The 22941-nt window shown below is 35.7% G+C and overlaps 1 protein-coding gene across 1 annotated transcript; it reads left to right on the plus strand.

Annotated features, from left to right (window-relative positions):
- The first annotated feature begins 361 nt into the window (after positions 1-361).
- On the plus strand, positions 362-21563 carry LOC121739986 (probable basic-leucine zipper transcription factor Q). Its single transcript, XM_042132659.1, has 6 exons — positions 362-440; positions 15458-15578; positions 18453-18692; positions 19090-19317; positions 20711-20914; positions 21201-21563. The coding sequence occupies exons 1-6, from the start codon at positions 436-438 to the stop codon at positions 21351-21353; spliced, it is 951 nt and encodes a 316-aa protein (XP_041988593.1). The 5' UTR covers positions 362-435; the 3' UTR covers positions 21354-21563.
- The last annotated feature ends 1378 nt before the right edge of the window (positions 21564-22941 follow it).

Here is a 22941-nt window from a genome sequence, read left to right on the forward strand (position 1 = left end):
TACCTATAGGAAACGATCCTCCCCTGGCGGTAAGAGTCCCCACGGACAAGCCGTCGATTTCTCGACAAACCTATGAACATAATACGCAAATACAATAACGACGGGAAATAGAAAGTGTAATAAACTTTGTTACAAAATAGTCACTTATTAACGAATTAAATCATTTATACTTTCGCACAAATTGATTTATTATGACGTAGAGCGTTCGAATTAATTTCGTCGCGTCTTTACAATGAGACCGGGCGAATTTTATTAAATTGGTTCGATTCGCATAATGTTGCCAAACAATTTCTTCGGCCCCCCGTTTCTAGGGAGGGCTTATAAAGCGCGGAGAAAGGCCCGAGCGCGCAGTCCACAACACACCCTCCGCGCGTTCCGTTTCGCGCGATTACTGATAAACATCTAGTGTTACGGATATTCTCTGAAAAAGTGAAAATGAGGTAAATATCCTTATCATTGTATTGAAATTTTTGTGTAAATAATTGCTGGAGGTATTTTTTATGCGATAAAATAAATACTTAATTGATGTTTGCATAAAAAATAATAATTATTTTTTATTCATAATTTAAGTAAATGAGTTCAAGCACAAAATTAAATCTCATTTAACACTTACCGGATCATGATTTATTTTAATATTAGGTACAACATCGGCCTGTAATTTGTTTAAAAAATAATTAATTAGGTAAGTATCTAATTACTTACTCATAAATTACTTTGATGAATTATCTAATTTTATTATTATTTAGTGACTGAAACTAAAGGCAAGGTAGATGTACTAAACATATCCACTTTACATCTATATACCACCCGCAGAAGGTAAGTATAATAGTTAATAATAGGATTTAAATGTTAATTTAAATTGAAATAATCATGTCAAATTTTAAATTTTGATTTTTGTGACAATAATTTGTAAAGTAGGACTGCAAAACATTTTACCTATTCGTTGCTTTTTTTCTTATCTACTTATTTGAAAATTACTATGTCGTCTTCAAATAAATATGAATCAAATCTTAATATTCTGAAAACAGCATTTAAAGTTTTTAAATGAAAGCAAAATAATCGCAATTAGATATTTTTCAGGTGTTAAATAGGTTTTAAGTTTGGCCTTTGGACAAATTAAGACTTTGATTTTTGTTTGACAATTATTGTTGGTCCAAACTTCGGATTTTATCATCTCTACAAAAACTCAAAACGATTCATTTATTATAATCAATTCAAAGTGATTGAATCTACGTTAAATAAAGACTTAGGATTCAGAGCAGAAGCATCCAAAATTGCAGAATAAGTCATAATGTCAGTTTGTTAAAAAAATATAATCCAAATAAAAAATTGATCGCTCGTCATTATCGGAATGGTAATAAACTTTCACTCGTGTGTATACAAATAATCAGGTGCACACAGCACAGGTGTTCGCAGGTTATGGTATAATTGCCGTAAGTACGGCTGTTGACTTTGCCTAGAAAGTGTTATTGTATGTCGGCATCTATAGATGACAAGAAATCACCGTTTATAAACGGTGATTTCTTGTCATCCAGACTGACCTTTAATGATCTGACGTTAAGAAGTGATTTCGATATTAGAGTAAGTAAGAGTTAAAGTTCAATTGGCGAATCGAGGTACAAAATCATGTCAAAATTTGTATGAAATTATTCTGTCTCTTATTGTTGTTTTGACCTTAGTACCTAGGTACATTAGATAAAGTACATAATAATAATTGTTAGATATCATCAATTGTTTATAATCAAGTCGTAAATGATTTCGCGAACTTATATTTGAACGCGGTTAAGCATTAGTGTACTAACCCACATAAAAATTACGTATTTAGTTATGAATGCAGTTATGTTCTTTACATGATTTAGAACAAAACTGCATTCAAAATTTAACAACAAAAAAAATTGTGGGTTAGGACACTAATGCTTAACAGCGACCATTTAGTGCACAGTAAAAATTAAGGCGTATCATTGCGTAAAGTTTTATCACGGGTCTCCTAAAATAATGCAATAAATAAAATCAAGAAATGCAGTTTTCCTTAGTTACATAAGATTATCTAAGAGGGAAAACAAAAAACTTGTAACGGTGTTATAGGGACGATATATACGTAGTGCGTAGACTCGCTTACGCGGATTATCTCACCGAAGCCTGCTCTACACGTTTGACTACTCCGAGACCAGCCTGACGGACGACATTCAGTCTGCAATTACACAATATCCAGTCCCGTGAATTTATGACCTATTTTCTCTCATTGCCTCTCCAGTAAATTTCTCATTTGATTTGTTACTTATGTTCAATGAATTCTAAAATATATCAATTTTATCAATCAACTTATTAAGTCCATAGAGGAAATCATCAGGTTTATAATAATCTGGAATGAGAAGTTTATAATAATCTGGAATGAGAATATTATAATAGATACCATCTAGGTTTACTCGTTTTAGGTTCGCGTCGAGAGGGACTGGTATAAAGTTTAGTATTCAATGAGAGAGAATTTGTAACTTTCTTTCCAGGTTATCTTCCGTAGAGCTAAATTTAGGGTCAATATTGACGATAACATCGTACCTGTAATACCTAGAATCGATGTCTGTAATTGTCAATAACAAAGTTCCCACAGCGCGGGCCGCTGCGCTTGCGCAAGGCTTGCTCGCTGCGATGGTAGTACAGACCCTGTAGCGAAGACCTTTTCTTTATAGCTTCTTTATAGAATCGCCAATCAAAATATAAGAAATTGATATCAGACGAGTCGAACGTCAACTTGATATTAACGAACGCTTATGTCAATTCCTTACATTTTGATCGGCAATTCTATGAAGAAACTATAAAGAAAAGGTTTTAGTTAAAGGGCCAGGACCACACATTACTACAATACATTATACAATACAAGCTCCAAGTATTAATATTAAGTTATGTGCTACGGCTGCCCAAATAAGAGACTCGTTAGTTATCATTAGTTTGATGCTTAGAGGCTTAGCCCTAACGAGATATTATAGTAATTATTTATCCTTTAGAATATCGTAAAGTCCTTATTGAAACTAGATTTTAGTATAGTTGCCTGTTCACTGGATAATATGAAAAGATTACACAAAAGAGTACACAAATGATGATAACTACACGAATTAAACCCTACCGTGAATTCTTTAAAATAAGATAAGATTATCATAATTCAGCAACAATCAACGCTCTGAAAGATCACAGATAACCTTAGTTTTCCTCTAATTTCCTCCGATTACACTTAAAAGTATAATAATTGGAATCTTCTAAAGCGAAATCGAAACGGACGCGTTTACTCCCATTTCCGCCAACGCTAATCTAATGCGTTACGTGCGTTACCGTAACATGTACTGTACATTATACATAACACGCGATACCATAGGAAATATTTGACAGAATCGTCACTTAATTGACGCCATTTTAAAAACAAATGTCTGACATTCCGATACGATTTCCGTGGTTATTAGGCGAAAGTTGAATTTGATTATAGATTGCAGGAAACCTTTTTGCGTTAATTCGGATTATTGGCTACATTGTAATTAAAATTAAACTGCGGATAATTTGAAAAATAACAGAGTAATAAGGGAAACAGAGGTGATTTGTCGATTAATATACCAAATATAAGTATACCCACTTATTATAAATGCCAATTTGAGCGATAGTCATACTAAGCCCGTTACCACTCAATCTTAATGGTTTCTAAGCTTCGATAATTTTGTTTTATACATACAGCAATTTATATAAACACAAAGAATACATACTAAAAACTATAAGCCAATTAGTTTGTCTATATTTACGGAAAAAACTATTTTAAAGAATGATTTCACCTCTTGGTCTTGGGTTGCCTTCAGCTTCATATTTTGTGTTGTTGGGTGGGGACGATTCCGCCCATTGTAATTTGATCATAAACTTTATTAGTGATTAAAGGTGATTAACCTCTCTGACCTCTATTCTGAAACATAGAACGACAATAGACGATATAATAAAACTACTTCAACTGAATTTAATGTCCAATCTATTGTAGTCATGAAAATTAATAACATGACTTTTGGCCTTAGTCTAAATTGTCGCCGGTTGTAATGTGTGTCAAATTAAAGTAACAGGCACCGCGGCACGCATGTAAGACCATTCGGAGCAATTTTTCCTCTGGCAGGACCTTTATGGTTAGGACATAAGGATTAATCTTTAACTCTTTAAACCGTTTACACACTATAAAGTATGTTACTCAATCAAAATGGTATGTTACAAAGTTGACCACATTAATCTTAGAGTGACGAATGTAACGAGTAATGACTGTTTATTACAGATCCGGGTTAGGTACTAAAATTGACGAAAAAGTAGCAAAACAAAATACGAAAGAATATACTTTATATCTTCCCAAATTGTGCGTTGCGACTCGCGAGATGGTTTGTAGAAGAGTCGCAGTCAGTGGACATTCAAAATATAAAGTTTATAATATCCATACTATATTAATTATTATTTTTAACAAAAAAATAAAAACGAACTTCCAAGGTAAAAACAATAATAAGATCCTTATAATATGAACTAAATTAAAAAGTATTAAATATTTTTTCCTATCTATTAGTGCCTTTTTCCGAATTCGACTAAACCTCAACTATTTCTGTACTCAATCTTCATCATTTTGAAGTCGGTGCCAGTTCCAAAAGTTTCAAATATAGCATATGCTTTCAGTTCTTAAAACAGCAAACTTGTATCTATAAGGAATCCGGAGTTCTCTTAGTATCTTCGGAACCATAGTATACCTCGGTGCAAAATCTTGCGTTTTGGTAGCATATGCTTAGGATGCTTCTTATAAAACCAAAATCACCATATGTTTCCATATAAATTTCGAGGAGTTCCCTCGATTACTCATGGATTCCATCATCAAGTCACCACTTTTGTGAACATGGTACCAAATTGGAGTGAAACCTCATACAACAAAACAAAAATTTCGAAAATCGGTTCACAAACGGCGGAGTAATCGTTGAACGTATATACACAAATAAAAAAATAAAAAAAATCCACAGCCGAACATATAACCCCCTCCTTTTTGGAAGTCGGTTAAAAATGCGACAGTGTGTCTGTCTGTCAGTATATGTGTTTGTTACCTCTTCACGCCTAATTCTCTGAACCGATTAAGATGAAATTTGGTATAGAGATACTTTAGGTCCCGGGAAAGGACATAGAATTGTTTTTGGTGCTAAAATTGCACTACATTCGTTTATTGCGTTGGCAATAAACGAATTTTGGTGCAACAGAGTTGCGGGCATCATATAGGTGAAAATATAAAGTTTTTATTTTTAACAGACGGACAAACACCTTTTTGCATTCATAATATTAGTATGGATGTATTTTTGTGATTATCGGCGGTCGTGTCTTGTCGATATCGCAATACTCATCCCTTTGTAACATCAAGGTTGATGCCACATATCAGTTTTGTCAGTGGACTGATTGTGAACTGGTTTTTCACGTGTGTTGGGCAATCGATAGCAACATGTCATTGTTCAGTACTGTGTCAATGCTTGTTGGCTAACGGTGCTAAACGCATTCGTCTAATGAATTGTCTTATTGACGCTAATTTAAGATAGAGCTATTCAAGGTACCATGATACTTGTGATGCAAGTTATAGACAAGATCGAGGTTAAAGACGCAAGATCAGGCCGGACTGGATTCGTACAAATGTTTTTTTTTAAACGGGCAAACGGCCTACATTCTGCAACTCATGTGATGTCCGTTTCAAAAGTAGGAACCAACCACGAAAATCCTGTGATAACAATACTAATCGCTTAACAGAATATCATGCCTTCTCCTTTGCTCATGAGCTTAGCGAACTAGATTTTAATAATAATATGATATTCAATCATTTTTAAATACAAACAATATTTTAGAGGCGATTACTAGTAAGAAGAGTGTGACTGTGAAATTCTGATGTTTAAAAAAACCTATATTAAATATATTTTGCGAACTAAAATAAGTTTTCTCGTCAAATACATATTTTCATTTGTTTCAACATGTCTATCACAGGAAGTATCAATTTAACCCATTAAGCCCCATAAGCTCACCGGTGAGCGAGACACAATAAAATAACAATAGATTTCCAAGAATCCACGATCGAAGGATTAAACTCTTTTTAAATGTCTATAGATCATAAGATAAGTTCGTAATGTGCTAGAAATGAGATGTATATGCGTTGCGAATCGTTGTGTGCTCGCCGCGTGAAATTGCAACCGGAACTAAGCTTTTTAGTTTTCGCCACTTGTGCGCACACGCCATGAAATATCTTCATCTCGTAACTATTACTACTTAGAAACAGTGACGGATTAACCCTTAACCAAATTAAGCAATTGCCTAGGGTATCACGTCTGAGCGAGCACCAGAGGGAGCACGAAAAAAAAATGTCCTTAGGGCGCGTTCACGTCTCACTCTCACCCTCACGTCACCAACAACCACAACAAAAAAAGGTTCTAGGAAAAAACTATTGTTTTTAAGCGGCAAAGGCTTAAAGACCGATTCTAGTTGATATAGTACAGATAGGGGGGCCCACAGGCATGGATTGCTTACGGCATCAAATAGCCTTAATCCGTCACTGCTTCGAAAAAAAAACATAGTTTATAATCAGTCCGTCGATACTTCTAATTTTTAAACTCCGAAACTCATTCAACAGTGATATTCTGTAAGGGTGAAACCAAACGAGTGTAATTTTGTGAGTTGGGAGTGGCAGAATTTCGGTTGCATAAATAACTTTTCATACAAATCATGACAAAATTACGCTCGTGTGAATCAAACAGGACTTTTGTATGAAACTGAATGCAGCAGAATTTCTGCCAGCCGAAATTCTGCGAGCCACAACTCACAAATTACGCTCGTTTGGCTTCACCCTTACTCTAACAATAACACATCTCTGTTGGTTGCGTAGTATGTACTCGTATGTTCGTCTGTGGTATGTGGGCCTTTAATTATATTACTAGCTCTTTGACTGAGCTTTGCTCGGTATTCGATAAAACACGATTAAAATAACATTTTCTAAAAATGATTCCTAGCTAGATCGATTTATCGCCCCCGAAACCCCCTATATATTAATTTCATGAAAATCGTTTGAGCCGATTCCGAGAATTGCTCGTATATAGATATAAGACTAGCTGTTGCCCGCGACTTCGTCCGCGTGGACTTCAGTTTATAGTACTTTATAGCGCGCGATGTCAACAAAATTGGTGTCAAAAGCTTTTATAAAAAAACCCTGGTACCCCTTAAATCAATACAGCTGTGCAGTGTGCACACAATAAGTATTTCATTTTTTTATATTAAACTTTATATTTTATGCCAAATTTTAAAGCTTATTAGCCCTCCGATTACACAACTTTACCCATAAACTATTTATCATTGATAGATTTAAGGTTACGTCACTGCACAGATAAAGTACTGAGTTATTTAATACCGTAGAATAGATATAACAATCGAAAAAAATCGAAACTTAAATGTAAGATGATACCACGTCTTATAGGAAGACTTTTGAGCAAGCGTCAGCGCGATGTAGAAGACGCACGGCGCCATCTATTATGAATTGTTGGAACTAACTTAATTTGAACAAATTTACGCATTTTCACCCCCTTACAACCCTTTTTTCCAGTAAAAAAAGTAGCCTATGTCCTTTCTCAGGCTTTAGACTATCTGTATACAAAATTTCATTACCATCGGTTCGGTAGTTTTGGCGTTTGGCGTGAAAGCGAGACTGACAGACAGACAGACAGACAGAGATACTTTTGGCGTTTGGCGTGAAAGCGAGACTGACAGACAGACAGACAGACAAAGATACTTTCGCATTTATAATATTAGTATAGATTATGTGCACACTGCACAGCTGTTTTTGGGTATTTTGATTAATTAAGGGCCGCGCTACACCGGAATGGCAGCGGCGAGGCGAGCACTTTCAGCGCTGCCATTCCGATGTAACGTGGCCCTAAGAGGGGGTACCCCTCTTACCAGGGTTTTAAAAAGTTTTTAAATTTGACACAAATTTTGTTGACACCGCGCGCTATAAACTAAAGTCCACGCGGACGAAGTCGCGGGCAACAGCTAGTTAGTTAATAATAACGTGTATAACAATCGAAAGAATCGTAAAACCTACCTCAACATGGTACCACCTCTTATAGAAATACGCATGAGCAAGCAATAGCGCGATCTAGGGGACTCTTGGCGCCATCTGTTTTGAGTTTTTTGGAACTAAGTTAATTTAACCAAATTTACGCATTTTCACCCCCTTACAACCCCTTTTTCCAGTTAAAAAGTAGCCTATGTCCTTTCTCAAGCTTTAGACTATCTGTGTACAAAATTTCATTACAATCGGTTCAGTAGTTTTGGCGCTGTTGTTTTTGAATTTGATGTCTAAGTTGGTAGGTGAGTTATTAGTTAATAACGTGTATAACAATCGAAAGAATCGTAAAACCTACCTCAACATGGTACCACCTCTTATAGAAATACGTATGAGCAAGCGATAGCGCGATCTAGGGGACTCTTGGCGTCATCTGTTTTAAGTTTTTGGAACTAAGTTAATTTGACCAAATTTACGCATTTTCACCCCCTTACAACCCCTTTTTCCAGTTAAAAAGTAGCCTATGTCCTTTCTCAGGCTTTAGACTATCTGTGTACAAAATTTCATTACTATCGGTTCAGTAGTTTTGGCGTGAAAGCGAGACAGACAGACAGACAGACAGAGATACTTTCGCATTTATAATATTAGTATAGATAATATTCTAACGTATTAAAAACTATAAACAAAAACATACTAACTAATAAGTATGATTAGTTCTATGTTACAATAAAGTAAAAAATAAAACGCCATCTGTTGAATCGTATTAGAACTAAAATGTTCATTCCATCGATATATTTCTGGATTTTTTATAATATTATACATAAAATATGTTTAAGATTTTTGAAATTTTATTTTAATACACATCCAAGACCCAGGAAAATTGAAAACTTTTTGTTCCGCCTGCGGGACTCGAACCCAGGACCCCCGGGATGAGCGCTGGCCACGCGCAATGCGAATTCATTTTCATCGAAATTTTCATGGAAATAAGATATTTTCCCACATCAAAATGTAGCCTATGTCCTTTCTCAGACTCTAGAATAACTGTATACAAAATTTCATTGCAATCGGTTCAGTAGTTTTGGCGTGAAAGCAAGACAGACAGACAGACAGACAGACAGACAGACAGACAGACAGACAGAGATACTTTCGCATTTATAATATTAGTATAGATTAACGCACATCAAATTCACTTTTACTTACCTTTTTATTAATCACGTATAATTTCGCTTTAAACTGTTACTAAAAATAAATTGCACTTAATAAAATAATTATTATGTAGGTACAAATTATAATTGCTAATATTAAATTAGAAACCTCGTCGTGGGAATAAATCATTGGAGTTGTCAAGTAAAAGCTACGACGTACTATGACTAACATAGTAGTCATGTTATGCAACGTAAAATTAATAAAGTCATTAGCACGATATACATGCGTTATATAAACATAAGTACCGTACTAAAACGGACCTAAAAGTGACCACTGTGTTTAGTTTATTCGAAACACGCTGGCTACAACCCGTGTACATTATAGGTAGGATACAACATTTCATGATATTTTAATTATAATGTATTTTAATATAATACATTACAAGTATTTAACAATTACACTAATTAATAGTAATAATAATTATTTTAATAACTAACATGATTTATTTAGTTAATTATAACAGTGAGAAGCGTGCGAGCGCGTTGATGTCTTTTACAGCGGAGTTGTACCTATTGTATTGTCGCGACTTATAACCGTTGTCGTTGCCGTTGCCGTTGCCGTCTATAATGATAAAAAATCATTAATTAATATATGTATAATACGCTAAACTAGTTTTAAAACCATATTCATACTAATATTATAAATGCGAAAGTGTGTTTGTCTGTCTGTCTGTTCGTTTTTAGCACCTCACAGTTCACACCTGAACCGCCGAGCCGATTTTGCTGAATTTTGGTATGAGGTTACTTTGAGTTTCGGGAAAGGATATAGAATACTTTTTATACCGGAAAAATGTACGGTTCCTGCACGATAAACTAATTTTTGCGCAACGGAGTTGCGGGCGTCATCTAGTTTATAATAAAAGTAAATAGGTCTAAAACTGTACACGAACTATCAAAAGAGGAACGAAGAAAAGGCAGTAAGCGTGGCGGGGCATTAACACAAGCTATTAATAGGTGTTTATGTATGTATATATATATATATATATATATATATATATATATATATATATATATATATATATATATATAGGCAGTAAGCGTGGCGGGGTACCATTTCATAGTCTTTTAGATCGAGACTCGAGTTTGTCAAGCGATAATTAAAAAAAATCTATATCTACCTAATATTATAAACCTGAAGAGTATGTTTGCTTGAACGCGTCAATCTCAGAAACTACAGGTCCGATTTAAAAACTTATCTCAGTGTTAGATAGATCATTTATCGAGTAAGACTCATCATTTATCGAGAAGGTTATATTATATTATTACTCTAAGACTAATACGACAGAAGAAACTCAGGAAAATGTGGGAAAAACGGGGGAAATATTTTTTATGGGAAAATGTACCTACGGATTCTGTAAAATTTCTAATTTACGCGGGCGAAGCCGCGCGGGACATCTAGTATATATATATATATATATATATATATATATATATATATATATATATATATCCTTGGTGCGAAAAATCTAATTAATAATAAAATAACAAAAAAAGGATATGAACGAACAGTCCATAGACGGCCACAATTTTATAATAAAAAAAAAAATAGGTGTTTATGATATTGGGCTTAATTTATCGCTTTTTATCTGAAATAAAGATCCCATTTCCTCAACAAATACAACGGGAGTGTATTACGTAATGAAAGTAAAAGTGGAGATAATTCGCGCGGGCACGCGAGTTTGAGATCGATCGCTACAACACTACCGACTATACGACTTGTAGTTCCGATTTCCGATTATTACGATCCTTTTGCCGTAAGGCCCTATTAAAGGCACTATCAGAGGTAATATCTAAACGAATCGTAGGTAATATTTTTTTGACAGAGCTGGCGTTGTTGCAGATACCGCAACTTGGTACCGCAATTTTATTCGTTAACCCTTAAAAAGCAACATCAGGTCAGCGTCTTAATCATGCAGAGGTAACGACAGAAATACATACAAACTTTTGCATAATTTTATAATATTAGTATGGAATTAAATACATAGTCTAACTAACAGTGACTAGCTAGCTATTGCAGTGACTCAGCATTCAGGTTCAGATGCTATCTGCCACTGTGCCACAGCTATTTGCAAAAACAAAATGTTTCTTTTACTTTCTAATTGACTTGTTTTATTTACCGTTTGCAACAATGGCTATTTAAAAAGCTATATTGGCCTTTCTAACAAGCTTTTGTCTGTACGTTTGCTCGCCATTATATCTTAATATCGATAACGAGAACAAAGATGCAGATTTATCTTGTTTTAAGACTAGCTTTTTTTTCGTTAAAGAGCGAATAGTTACAAAATTATAGCATGATCTTGATTGCTTAATCATTCGCCACGTCTTGATCGAGTCAATGATCTTTTACGAACTTATAATTAAGATTTTAACGAAAAGACCTAGACCCAAAAAATAGAAGTGGATCCAATCCTTTATCTCGAGTTTGCCAACGCTTTCGTCACGGACCAGATAAGTCTCGTATTGCAATGGTCACTGGACAATACCTAACTTAATACGCAAGATTCTATTTCACGATCCGCTGGTTTTTCCAGAGAAAGCAATCGATAGAACTGTTGCGGTCGAAATTACATTCGAAATTCGATTGAAGCAAAAATACAACTCTAGAAAGCTAATGAACGAACGAAACTCGACATTTAATAGGAAAAAAAAACATGACTCAGCCCAATATTTCGAGACTAAGGCTTAGGGTGAAGCCAAAGGAGCGTAATTTGTGAGTTGTGAGTCGCAGAATTTCGGCTGGCAGAAATTCTGCTGCATTCAGTTTCATACAAAAGTCCTGTTTGATTCACACGAGCGTAATTTTGTGAGTCATGATTTGTATAAAAAAGATATTTACGCGACCGAAATTCTGCGACTCACAACTCACAAATTACGCTCGTTTGGCTTCACCCTAAGACGAATTTAATGATGTATCTCAAGCTGAAACAGTTCGCTCGGAAAACTAAACCTCTCTTTCTTCATTTTTTATGCAGTTGGCTAAGCATAAAAATTCGATTTGTAATTATTCTCTTTAGCGCTTTCAAGCTGCAGTATCTTGATTAAAATAACGGCAACAAGAAAATATATTATACTCGTTATCTGGACGAAATGTGAAATGTTACTTTTATTATTATTTAATTACAACAGCTATGAGATAAATACTGTTATGTTTTACTACTGTGTTATGTAATTTGAGCTACCTAGCAAGTGTACCGTAGTAGGCACAGAAAATATTTTATTATTTATCAGATAATATGCAAACTATGGTAGATTTAAGATTGGTATAGACTATAGTGAGTAGAGACTGAAAGTTAATATTATATTAAAGTATACGATAAGTCCAACATTTGATAAAGTTATAATCCATCTATATATATAAAACTCAAAGGTGACTGACTGACATGGTGATCTATCAACGCACAGCCCAAACCACTGGACCGATCGGGCCGAAATTTGGCATGCAGGTAGATGATAATATGACGTAGGTATCCGCTAAGAAAGGATTTTAATCAATTCTACCTCCAAGGGGTTAAAATAGGGGATGAAAGTTTGTATATAATAATACTTCTTAACGCGAGCGAAGCCGCGGGCAAAAGCTCGTAACTTATAGTTTCTTCTGTGACCACACAAAATCTAAAAGAAAAACATAGTCATATATTTTTATTGCACAAATTACAATTATACATAATGACGGTAGCAGAATGTATTACCAGTGTTTACACATAATGAAATCAATGTTTAAATGTCAAATGTACGAGTTATGTAAGAGATCATACCCGTTTGACTTCCTTTTAATGTGTCAGCATAATTTCACTGTTGCATCATTTTAATTTTCCACAACTTTGTCTTCTTGTGTATAATATAATACTATTAAACATTTTTATTCAAAATCCAGTCATCCAGAGATGGTAGATGTGAAAACAACAACTCAAAGCATATTGATTAAAAAATTTACTTACAAACTATTTTGAGAATTCGATTCAGTAAACTAGATGTAGATCAACATCTGTGAAACGTGAGCCGTAGCCTTCATAAGCTTGTCAAAAAGTAATTAATTTTTTGATTAAATGTAATTATCAATTATTTGTCAGGCTTTAAAGCAAGGTATTGTGAAACTTAATGATTTTAATATGGCTAAAGGTACACACTAAAAGTTTTCCCATCTTGTTAATCTTCATTTGAGGAATATAGTATAGAGAGAAGAGAGAGAAACACTCGCTACCGCACGCACGGCTTTAACCGGCGGTAACTATAATAGCAAAAAGCACAGACATAGATCAAGATAGATACCGCATGTCCCGCGAAGTATATACGACATGCGGTATCTGACTCGATCTATGTCTGTGGCAAAAAGAGTCGTTACAACTTTTTGGTCTTAATTTTATCCGTCTTTCGCAACGCGCGATAAGCAAAAATGGATTGGAGTATTGTAAATCGGCCGCAGCTACTTATGTGCTTCTCATTTGCATAATATTCACATGTATCTGTGTTTCCCATATATGTACATCGTCGCCATAAAAACATACGTAGATACTTTGTTATTTAATATGTCCCACATGATGAAAACGATCATGTAACAGTCTGATCCAATTTCTGCAGAGACGCCACACCCAAGAATGTGATCAGTAAAACTTTTGCACTCGTTTAACACGTGTTGGTACAGCTCCGAAAACCAGATGTGCTACATTTGGACCCTGTTATTGTAGCAGTAAAGTTCAAAAGTAGTTTACTTTAGGTTTCCACCAGACGAAACCTCGGCAGTTAGAATTCCCAAAGGAATAATAATTGCATAAAAATGCTACTGCCGGCTTTAAATACTATTTACGGCTTACGGCTTTAAATACCGGCTATTTTACACGAAAATTCGTATTTTCGAGCAACTGCTGGCCTTCTGTAGAATGGAGATCCTTTATAAGTGACAAAATTATAGAGGTATTATTAACCAAACCGCAAGTCAAAATTTCAAGGTACGGCTCTAAACTGACGCTTAGTAGTTCAAACAATATTGTGGTTATTTCCTAAACCAATCGCAATTTTCATTGTTTTCCCTGCTAATCGCTCAAAAACTTTTGGTTCGTAAATTTAAATAAAAAAAGTTAATTTTACTTATTATAAAATGACATTCATTACAAAATATTAAAAATAAGAAATAACTAATTTAAATAGAACATTAAAATTGCGTAGCGTGACATAGGTACGATATAAAACTTAATTTCATATTTTGTTACATAATATTTCTGATCTCACGTAGGTATTCGCATATAAACGTAAGAAGAGCGTAGAATGCGGATCAACATTAACTAGTATGGTAATTATGAAAGTAGAGTGAACTGTACCGCTCATTATGTAATGCTGATAAGAATTACAATTTAACTTAATAAATATTCAACAAAAAATATTAGGATTTATGATTAAATGTACTTAGGTATAAGTATTGTGAGCTTATTATTATCTCACACATTAGGATGATAAAATATTACATGAAATAATATAATCCCTGAAAAAACTTAGGTAACAATAATATTATGTTTCCACTTAAGGAGTGAGCACACTGAGACGGACCGTGCCGGGACTCAGCGTGCCGGAGCTCATCGCAAAAATCCGCCTCCATACAATTTGTATGGAAGCGGATGCGCGTATCGCACACTGTGTCGGGGCGCAGCGGATTTCCGCTTCCATACAAATTGTATGGAGGCGGATTTTTTGCGATGAGCCCCGGCACGCTGAGCCCCGGCACGGCCCGTCTCAGTGTGCTCACTCCTTTAATGCGCGTAATATAATATAATCACACAGGAAGCATACTTTTCAGACAGTTAAAATTTTGCCTATACATATTATCTGTCACGTAGCTCTATATATTCTCTATTCTCTACATCTGTGCTAAATGGGCCACAATTATAGTTTCAGAATCTATTTCGACACCGACAAACAAACAAATTATGCCTTTTTGCATTGAGCATAAAGTATTAAGTGCAGAAAGAAAACTTACTATACTGGGACTAGATCCCAGCCTCGGATTTATAAACGTAAGGCCACGGCCTAGGGGCGGCATCGTCCATAGAGGTCCTACAGACGTACGTGGAGTGGAGGAAATAAAGTGGCCCTCTCTCATAAAAAGTATAATTTTCGCACTGCTAGATCCGTTATCTAGACTATCATCATCAGGTTTTGATATTTAATGTCATTTCTATTGTTTCAGGTGGACATATCTCATAGCGTTACTGATCCTAGGAGTTGTGTTCGCTTCAGAGGAGGAGGACGGAGTACCGGACGCCGAAGTCGACGGCGACGACGAGGACGAATTGGCGTTAGACCAAGAGGTAAATTTTCTTTTGGACCTTAAGGTTCTGAAACAAATCAGAGCCTGTAGCCAAGACGTTTTTTTATCGCTTCTTTATAGAATCGCCGATCGAAATGTATGGAATTGACATTAGACGAGTCGAACGTCCCCTCCATATTAACTAACGCTTATGTCAATTCCAAACATTTGATTCGCGATTCTAAAAAAAAGCGATAAAGAAGAGGTCTTGGCTAAAGGGCTAGGATTTTGTCAACGAATATACTTGGTAATTAGCGCAGTCACATTGCTTAGTTTAGCTAAGTGTAGCTACCATTGTTGTGATGAGCTTTAGGTACTTTAGTACTCTACAATTACAACTGAAACGTGTGTAACTACGAATAAAAAAGAGACATTTTCTCTTGGTCTGGAAAACCGATAAATTTTGATGAGACAGCTTGCTACGCCTTTTCAAAGTTATAGAATTTCGGAGACTGTTGACTTAGGTAGAACGTTGTTATAGGAACTTAGAAAAAAAACATTTTACTCTACACTAATATAGAGTTAAAACATATAAGCTACGAATCATATTATGTTTAAAGTTAAACCTTTAAATTTCTTAATGTAACGCGGTAGAGCACTTTATTTTTGTTTGTTCTAGAACGGCAACAAAAATTAAAAACTAAACCACGTTACACAAACATAGCTTTCTATTTTACCGAAAATTAACAAAAAAATATTGATACAACAAACTAACTTTCGACTTTCTTTGTTGTGTGCGAAATGCAATGTCAGGGAACTTATGCAGCGAACCAAATCGCCTTACAACTTGGTGTTAGATTTACGTATACCGTGTCTAGATACTTTCAAATAATCCAGACTCTCTACTAACTACTTACTTTTAACACGAGTTTAGCTATACGCTTATGTTTTGAAAAACCATCAAAACTTTTACCAGCTAACAAAGTTGTGAATATAGTTAACTGCGTTCAAAGAACCTGAAAATAGGCGTACTATTCTATGAGATGCTCTCAACTCTACAAACCCTACATTCCTCCTACGAGATTTACCTACTAGTTAACTCTAAACCAGCTAATTTAAATGACGGTAGTTGGATAATAAGTCATCAGAGCTCATTATGAGCACGTGTCTATGACATAACTGTATAAAAAACCGATTGACAGTACCGTCGTTACGCACGACTGCATCTCTCTACTTTCCGTGTTCCATGCGCGACAGTGTCGTTTTCGATTTACATGATACATTATATCCGGTGGTCAAAAAGGAGGAAAAAAGTAATTTTCGTTTACTATGTTGTATGCTTGCGAACCACGAGTTAACGTTAACTTGTCTCTAATTAGAGCTGTTCTGATTAGGCATTTCTTGACATAAAAAATACTGTCTACGAAGTTAAGTTCTAGATAAATATATTAACTCTGTCTAGACCTACATTTTGCCTGAAAACAAATAGTCAGAAAGAGCAAAGATTAGTGTCATTCAAATAGTGAACCGAAATTCGTTAATAAAAATAAAGCACTCTTTCCTAGAGGTAAACATAGCTTAGTTAAAAACAATCTCAAACGTAACAAGTCTAATATTTCCGCAATAGAATTAAAATTACTTATGTAATAATAATACTTGTCATTTATAATATCTGCCTATTAGATTGTAAGCACCTATTGACTAAATAGCTGCTATCTTAATATAACTACGTGACAAGATAATCATGATATTTTACAGGCCTAGTTTATCTATAGAAAATCACTGGTACCAGTTGAACAAGACTTGTTCTGTGTAATATGTGTTAAATTATCTAACTCTGATAACACACTTCACTTTCCATTACAACGTGACTTGCGTTTAATTAGACCGACTATATTTAAGCTTTGATTCAATTGTAAACAAAAGTATAAACTGACCAATTAAGAGCCAAATTGTTTCTTTATTTTCTCAACTCGAAATTAGGAAATCCAACTTGGTTTATGTAGGCCTTATTTTTGGTAACGGTGCAATCTTCCGTGAATATAAAATTATATGTAAGGTCTAGTTAGATAAAGATGCAACATTTGAAAAAACCTCATAATAATAATTATAGTGGCAATTAATAATTCATATGAAATCCATATAATGAACTAGTTAGAGCTAAGAATGTGCACCTATATGTTTTGGCAACTAGTTTATAATTCTAGTATACCGTATAAGTACATAAAATATGCGTATCATGTGCGTGTCACAGATATAGACCTACATAGGTGTTGACTGTTGAGCAAGCGCGTAACAGCTCGCTCTCACAATAACTATTGCATTTGTCACCCAACAGATATTTAGGTCTTAAACTAGTAATGAGTAATGACTAATAACTAATAAGTGCATATTTTGCCGCACAAACCCTTGAACTTCAATTTTTTTTTTACTATAATAGGTAAGCCCTTTAAAATTAAAACGAGGCATTAGGTATAAGACCCATAAAAATTCCTCCTCTTTGCAAAAGTCAGTCAAAACACTTTTTGGGTAGTCAGAAATCGGTGTTGGTAAGTAAAACAGATTTGTTATCCAGCAACAAATTAGTATCTCCGTAGCACGTACAAGAACCGACAAATAACATTAATTTGTTACGATCACTTGTTATATGAAACAGCTATGTGGGTTCAGACAGCCACCCACAATAGTGGCTTGTGGTGAAACACTGAAGATTAAGTTTCCAAATGATCTAACAATGCTTTTGGTTGTACTAAATCGATTGAAGTCAAATAATACTTATTAACTAACAATCAAATAATATTTAAACGAAGACTACAATAGGCATAATCGCGTCTCAATTCCGTTACCTACTTCATTAACTTCTTACTGACCTCATAAAATAATAATTTTAAAGGTATTCGATTTGTGAATTAAAATGTTTTTTTTTTTGCTTCAGGAATCACGAAACTTGAGGCCACGCGCATACTCACCGTCGGCATATCCTAACACGCTAGCATCAGGTTTTCGACCGACGCCCTCTCTCGCTGAGCTCGCGGGGTACCAGCGACCCCAGCAACATCAGCAGCAGCAGCAACAGCAGCAGTACCAGCAGCAGGAGGAGTACGTGGTGACCGCTAGACCCCAGGTGCAGTACGTCGAGGAGCAACGACCGGTCGCCAGAGCGCCGCACAGGAAGGTAACTTTTCGTGATATTTTCTCTGTTACAAACAAGAAACGGCTTTAAGCGAGAAGACGCATTTTGATAAATTATTTTTAAGAACTTTCGTTTATAGCATGGCTTTCGCTGCAATTATATAATATAATATATATAATATCTATGGACGCTTCACACCACGTCATTGGCATGGGGACTTAAAGTATGTTAATATGTATGTGGCAAATGCGGTGCAAAATGATTTACATAGCAATTAAGCAACTTACAAATAAGTATTCTATAAATACACTGTCAAATGAAAACTTATCTTATAAAAAAATGCATCCTTTAATTCTTGATTAATATGAAATGAGTGCACGTCTTCGGCCGATAGCGCATATTTATTACAATGAATGTCACACAGCAAATTATTCAACAGCAACAAGAGCAACGTCCCTCCAAACTCCAGCAGTTGTCTGAAGAGGAGGAAGATGAGAAGGAGGAGCCCGACCGTCTGTCCGAGCTGCTCCAGCAGTCCAAGTTCAACTGCGTCAACAAGAACACCGGCTACTACGCCGACGAGGAACTCAACTGCGAAGTGTTCCATTACTGCCAGGATAACGTCAAGCACTCCTGGATCTGTCCTGATGGATTTACTTTCCACCAAGTATGTTTTGGCTTATTTTTAGTTTAGTTGAGATACGTAAATGGAAACTATATTTCGTTTCTTTCTTTTCTTTTTCAAGTAGGGACTGTGAGCAAGTCGGACATAAGATCTGTTCTGATGGATTTAGGTACTATCCACCAAGTAGATTTTTCTTTTTTAAAAAGATTATAAGAGGTTTTAAAGCTGTTAATTTCCCCATCTTCAGCTTTCTATCTTAATAAAAGCTCGAGATTTTGTAATCTTTCTTTCGTTCTTTGATACCAAAATTCACTTCTTTTCCCACAAGTCTTTTTTTGAAATCCAAAGGTGAATGGGCATACATTTATAATAATTGTACAGTAATCACAGGCAGTAGTAGTTGAGACCACGAGTTGGTCTCGATCCGCTAAGTGTTCCGCGCATCGCGTCGTAGTGACAGTGTGGGCCTAACAGCCATGCACTGAAGCCTTTAGAGGCATCCGCTGAAAGTCCCGGTTGTGTATTCCGCGTATCCCGTGGCTTGCCTTAAGGGGAAGAGCAGGAACACCGTTGGGGTTTTAGTGAGTATGCCCGGGCGCGGCCCTCCGCCCCCAGGGAGTCCCACATACCCCGGTAGCCCTCCCCAGACTGCCAGGGATGCGTAAACGCATTTCTCCAACGAAAAAAAAAAGGCAGTAGTAGTTTTTTTATCGTTATTAAGAATTGCACAGTTGAAAATATGTAAATAACAAAGGAAATAATACAATTCTGATAATTGTATTATTTCCTTTGTTATTAATTTTATATATTTTCAAATACATAAATAACAAAGGAATAATATAACCCTTAGCCGTTGTCGATAGTTCTAAATGACAACTTACCTATTGTAGGACTTCTGGTGAAGTCCTACAATAGGTAAGTTGTCAATATTAAATAGGGGAGTAACAATTTTAAACATGGAAGTGAACCACAGCTACCAAAAACTGACTGTGTCATGTCATGGCAACGCCACAAACAAAGTTATATACTTAGTTTGTTCGTGGCGTTGCCATGACATGACACAGTCAGTTTTTGTTCATGTGCAATATTAAAATGTTTAGCGGTGCAAAAAACCAAAAATTACGACGACAAACACGGCCAATATGGCAGCGTGTGGCGTGGGAGGGGAGGTTTAGAGTAGGCACAGACCACAGTCGACCGTGTGGTATTTTCCACTTGATTTTAAATAAAAATACTTTTGATTATGTTTTATTAAATATTTTATTTTAAAAAATGAAACGACTATGACAGCTTCCCTGCACAAGATACAGAGTTACGCCCATACAAAAAAATACAACACTAATTGAGATCTTTCATTTGATATAGGTAGGAAAATGTTACAACACATGGGACGAAACCGCCCATTCGTCTATCAATTTTTGTTCATGTTTTACAGGTCCATCTAATCTGCATGCCTCCGACCCACGACAACATCTGCACGAAGTCGTCCAAGTATCACTTCGTCAACGATTACCTGTACAGACCGGTAAACGAGGAGGAAGTGCAGCGTAAGCCCAACGTGTCGCTGCGCTACTCCGACAGATACTACCCATCTGAGGTGTACAGGGATGACAGATACGACCAGGAAGAGGAGGAAGAGGTAATTATTTGCATCTATCCCCAACAAGTTGAAGGTTCTCCATTACCTACTGCGTAAATCTAATTCCCTTTAATTTCTACATTTAAATACATTCATAAAAAGACAATATTATAACCGTGGAATATGAAAGGGAGCCTCAAAGTAAGATCGACCGAGTGGGGCATCCCTCGTCCATCCATCCTCATCAATAGAATTGCAAGACTGAGACTATAGGTGGTCCGCCGACTACCATTTAAAAGCCAATGGAACCTAGAAATAACCGACTAATTTATATTTGTTTTCGCAGGAAGAGGCACCACGCAGGGCGCCTGCTCCCATCCAACAGGCCCGACCCTCGCCCAGACCTCAGTATCCCTCACAGGTGTTCCGGACCGCTGAGGAAGTCAACATCCCGCTAGTTCAGCGACGGCCGCAGAGACCTTACGACTTCGAAAACTAAGACTCGATTACATTATTCCAAAATGCAAGGAAATTTTTTGGCGTTATAAATGTATGCCATTTTATACCAGTTTTGTAAATTGAAGCCGATAATTCAGCGTGCTTCATTAAAAAGTTTTCCTGCAAATCGGATATTATTAATCGATACTTAAGCTAATTTATTGTCCGTCTGTTTTAAGCTTGTAACAATAGGTTTGAATTTATTCTTATTCTACTTAGGCACACCTTTGAATTTAAAATTTTTATTTTCTATTTATTATTGAATATACTTAAATTACGCTATTATCCATTATTAAGATAACTTAATTGGTATAATAATGAGTAGCTACTTTCCCAGGACAGTGAATTTATTTATGTTTCTGTAAAATACTCTGTTGTTGTTAAGTTACAAATTAGATATAAGCTAGTCCTTGTAAATTGTAAGTAACGAATATGAATAAAGTTATTTTAAACTACAACATGTTTTATTACATTCTGTTTTCTGACGAAAACATAATTTTATTTAAGGAGTGCCTCCGCTGCCCGCTCAGTTTTCCGATGCTACCGGCTATGCTGCCGCGCCGGCGCCTATTCGACAAACATCGCTTGTCAAATGATAAAATAATGATCAAAAACATCAGTCTTGAGCTAAAGGTCTATGAAAAGTACAAATAATAAGGTAATAACCTAGTAATAACCCATAATGTAAGGATGCATTTTTTAATGGTCGTGATGATGATGCTGATAAAAATGTGATCTGCATAGTAGCATAATATGCTTCTTTAAACAACCCTGAAACTCTCTAACATGTATATTGTATAAGGAGTCTGTAGTTCTGTAGATATAGTACCTTCGGAAAAAAGGTAGCTATTAGGTAAAGCTAAGGGTAGATGAAAATGCATCACAAAAAACTAAAATATCCACAGCCGAATTATTTATTTTTAAAAATTGAGCATCGGCACTGGAACCTAGCGTTTAACGCATTTTCACCGGTTCCCATTTTTAGGGCCAGCGCCGGCAGCCGTTGTTTTATCTCTCGGCTGCCGGCAGTATACTTACCGCCCGCGCCGGTTCCCATTACTGATATTTTTGGGAGCCGGCGCCGGCAGCGGAGGCACTCCCTATTAGCTTATATCTTTAAACGAGCAATTCTTGTATATATCTCTTATATATAAAATTCTCGTGTCACAATGTTAGTCACCGTACTCCTCCGAAACGGCTTTACTGATTTTTATCAAATTTTATATGCATATTCAGTAGGTCTGAGAATCGACTACTTGGTACTTTTTATATTGATAAGTGCATTTGTTCAATAAATAATAGCAAATTATTACAACTCGAGACTGACCGCGACCATTGTTTGTGCGAAGGGATAGCCTTATTTAGTCACTTCAATAAAATATTATGGGCGAAATACTTTATATAGCAAAACAACGTTTGCCAGGACAGCTAGTATTTATATTATATATATAATTGGAATCTCGGAATCGGCTCCAACGATTTTTATGAAATCTATACTAATATTATAAATGTGAAAGTATCTCTGTCTGTCTGTCTGTCTGTCTGTCTCGCTTTCACGCCAAAACTACTGTACCGATTGCAATGAAATT

The sequence above is a fragment of the Aricia agestis genome, chromosome 1, assembly GCF_905147365.1.
Source record: "Aricia agestis chromosome 1, ilAriAges1.1, whole genome shotgun sequence".
Taxonomy (NCBI): Eukaryota; Metazoa; Arthropoda; class Insecta; order Lepidoptera; family Lycaenidae; genus Aricia; species Aricia agestis.